The following is a 2,518-nucleotide window of genomic DNA, read 5'->3' as shown; positions in this document are numbered from 1 at the left end:
TGTTTTGTTTTTAATATTGTCTTCTGTCTTGATTTTATTCAGGGTGATTTTTACTTTGCAGATTTTTTTTGATGTTTACATAAAGTCAACAGCTTCAATTATGCCTTTTATGGGATCTGAGCTTTGTATCTGTGCCTTTGACAAGGTGGGAGGTGGGAAGGAGACCTCTGAGGACAGGGAACAGCAAGTGCAAAAGCCCTGAGGTAGGAAGGGGGCTGGGCATGGATCTGAGTCAGGGTTCTCCAGACAAAAGGAACCAAGAAGATGCACATGTAACAAAAGACAGATTTATTTTCTGGAACTGGTCACATGGTTGTGGAAGGTGACATAAAATCTGTAGAGTAGGGGGCGCCTGGGTGGCTCAGTCAGTTAAGTGTCCGGCTTCGGCTCAGGTCATGATCTCACAGTTGTGGGTATGAGCCCTACGTCAGCCTGGAGCCTGCTTTAGATTCTGTGTCTCCCTCTCTCTCTGACCCTCCCCTGCTCGCGCTGTCTCTCTCTGTCTCTCAAAAAATAAATTAAAAACATTAAAAAAAATTTAAAAAATCTGTAGAGTAGGCTCGAAGGCTGGAGACCCAGGAAGAGTTGCAGTTTGAATCCAAAGGCAACAGTTGTCTGGCAAAATCCCTTCTTTCCTGGGGGAGGTTAGTTTTTGTTCTCTTAAGGCCTTCAACTGATTAGACTATGAGGGGGGGTAGTCTGGTTTACTCAAAGTCTATGATTTAAATGTTGATCTCATTGAAAAAAAAAACCACCTTCCTGGCAACATCTAGAATGGTGTTTGATCAAATATTGGCACTGTAGCCTAGTCAAGTTGACAGCAAGATTTTACCACTTCTTGTCAACTTGGCAAACACTGATCTCCTTAAACCCTACTTTTGTAGCACATGGTATGGACCCAGGCCAGGAGTGCACACAGCCTGTGCGGGACGGAGCCCTCCGCCCCCCCCCGCCCCGCGCCATCCTCATGGAGGGATCCCGCACTCCAGGGGTGTGTGCGGGCATGGTGAAGCTCAGGGTCTCCGGTGTCCTCAGCTGCTCCGCAGGGGTGTGGGGAGGGTGTGGGGCAGGCGGAGTGTAGAGGTTTACCTACAACTCCCCGGAGGAGGTGAATTTCCTAACAGCAGACACGAGGGAGCCTGTTCCCTATTGGGGGGGTGTGTGTGTGCCAAGGGGAGGGGTACATGCTATGAGACAGAGAATTCCTGGTCATGGAAGGTTTGGAGCTGGGGAGACCTCGGTGTGGTCTAACGGGGGTGAGGGTGGGGCGGGGGTTCTGCTTCTCCTCACTTCCTGTAGCATCAGGACCCAGCCTGGCCCACATCCCTTCCCTGTGTGGGGGGTGGGGGGGTGTGGCTGGCAGAGCCCCGACACTGTGTGGGGTGGGTCTCGCTTGAGGTCGGGGAGGACTGCTGTGTTGCAGTCTTTGTGGTTCTAAAACTGATGCCCGGTCCGGGCGCCTCGAGCTTGGAGGTGCTGCCCCCTTGTGGGGAGAATGGGAAGCTGCGCCGCACGACCCCGTAACCTCCTGGGCGGGGCGGCCTTGCCTCTGCTGCTGGAAAGAACCGGGAGGTCTGGGAGGCCGACCTCGGTGGGGTCAGAACCCAGGGTGCGTCGGGGTGGGTCCGGAGCCGACCGGGCTGGGCCCCGGGTTAGGTCAGGACAGAGCCGGCTGGGTACTGGAAGCTTTAGTGCCGCCCCCGCCCCCCGCAGCTCCCCTCCCCCCGCGCCGCCCGGGTCAGTAGCATTTGCGGTACACGATGTGGGGTCCCTGCTCCTCGTACTGCTCCCGCAGGACCCAGCAGGACTGGAAGGCGCGCAGCGAGGCCAGGATGGAGCCCCCTAACCACACGGAGAAGTTTCTGGTAGGCTGCGCCGGTACCACCACGTGGGCCTCCGCGGGCTGAGTGCGCAGCAGCTCGGCCCGGAAGCGGCCCTCGAACCCGGGGAAGAGCGAGGAGCCGCCGCAGAGCAGCACGTTCCGGGCCACGTCCGCGCGCGCCTCGGGGGGCACCTTGCGAAGGCTCTGCGTGGCCATGGCGGGGACGCCCGCGGGCGACAGCCCCGGCATCTCCGGGGGGCTGAACAGCAGCTCGGGGCACTGGCACAGCTCCTTGCCCAGCGTCACCGTCCGCCCGTCGGGCAGCGTCAGGCTCCGGCGGCGCGCAGGCTCCTGCCGGAAGTCGGTCGCCACGTAGCAGTAGCGGTGCTTGACGGCCTCGACCGCGTCCAGGTCGTGCTGGCCCAGCGGCAGGCCTGAGCCGCGGAACGCCTCCGCCAGGAAGGCGGTCAGGTGCGCGCCTGCCAGGTCCAGGCGCTCGATGGCGTGCGGCAGGCTGTAGCCCTGGAACACCGGCGCCGCGCAGGTGACCCCGTGGCCGGAGTCCAGCACCAGCCCGCTGACGCGCCCGTGCGCGTAGACCGACAGCACCGACTGCGAGCACACGTACACGGCCGGGGCGCGCAGCGCCTCGAAGGCCACCTCCACCAGCTTCTCGCGGTTGGTGGCGGGGCTGAA

At 60.1% G+C, this 2,518-nt stretch overlaps 1 protein-coding gene across 1 annotated transcript in view; it reads right to left on the bottom strand.

Moving 5' to 3' along the window:
• Window positions 1-1,712: 1,712 nt before the first annotated feature.
• The window catches only part of ACTL9 (actin like 9), a 1,276-nt gene continuing 470 nt past the window's right edge, over window positions 1,713-2,518 (bottom strand). The window contains 1 exon segment of the mRNA XM_029918244.1: window positions 1,713-2,518. This exon segment is cut by the window's right edge and continues 100 nt beyond it. Coding sequence (XP_029774104.1) covers window positions 1,739-2,518 — 780 coding nt within the window. The 3' untranslated portion in view covers window positions 1,713-1,738.

Source organism: Suricata suricatta, chromosome 12 (genome assembly GCF_006229205.1).
Source record: "Suricata suricatta isolate VVHF042 chromosome 12, meerkat_22Aug2017_6uvM2_HiC, whole genome shotgun sequence".
Classification (NCBI taxonomy): domain Eukaryota; kingdom Metazoa; phylum Chordata; class Mammalia; order Carnivora; family Herpestidae; genus Suricata; species Suricata suricatta.
Note: the sequence above shows the minus strand (reverse complement) of the source record. Positions and strands in the feature narration are given on the sequence as shown.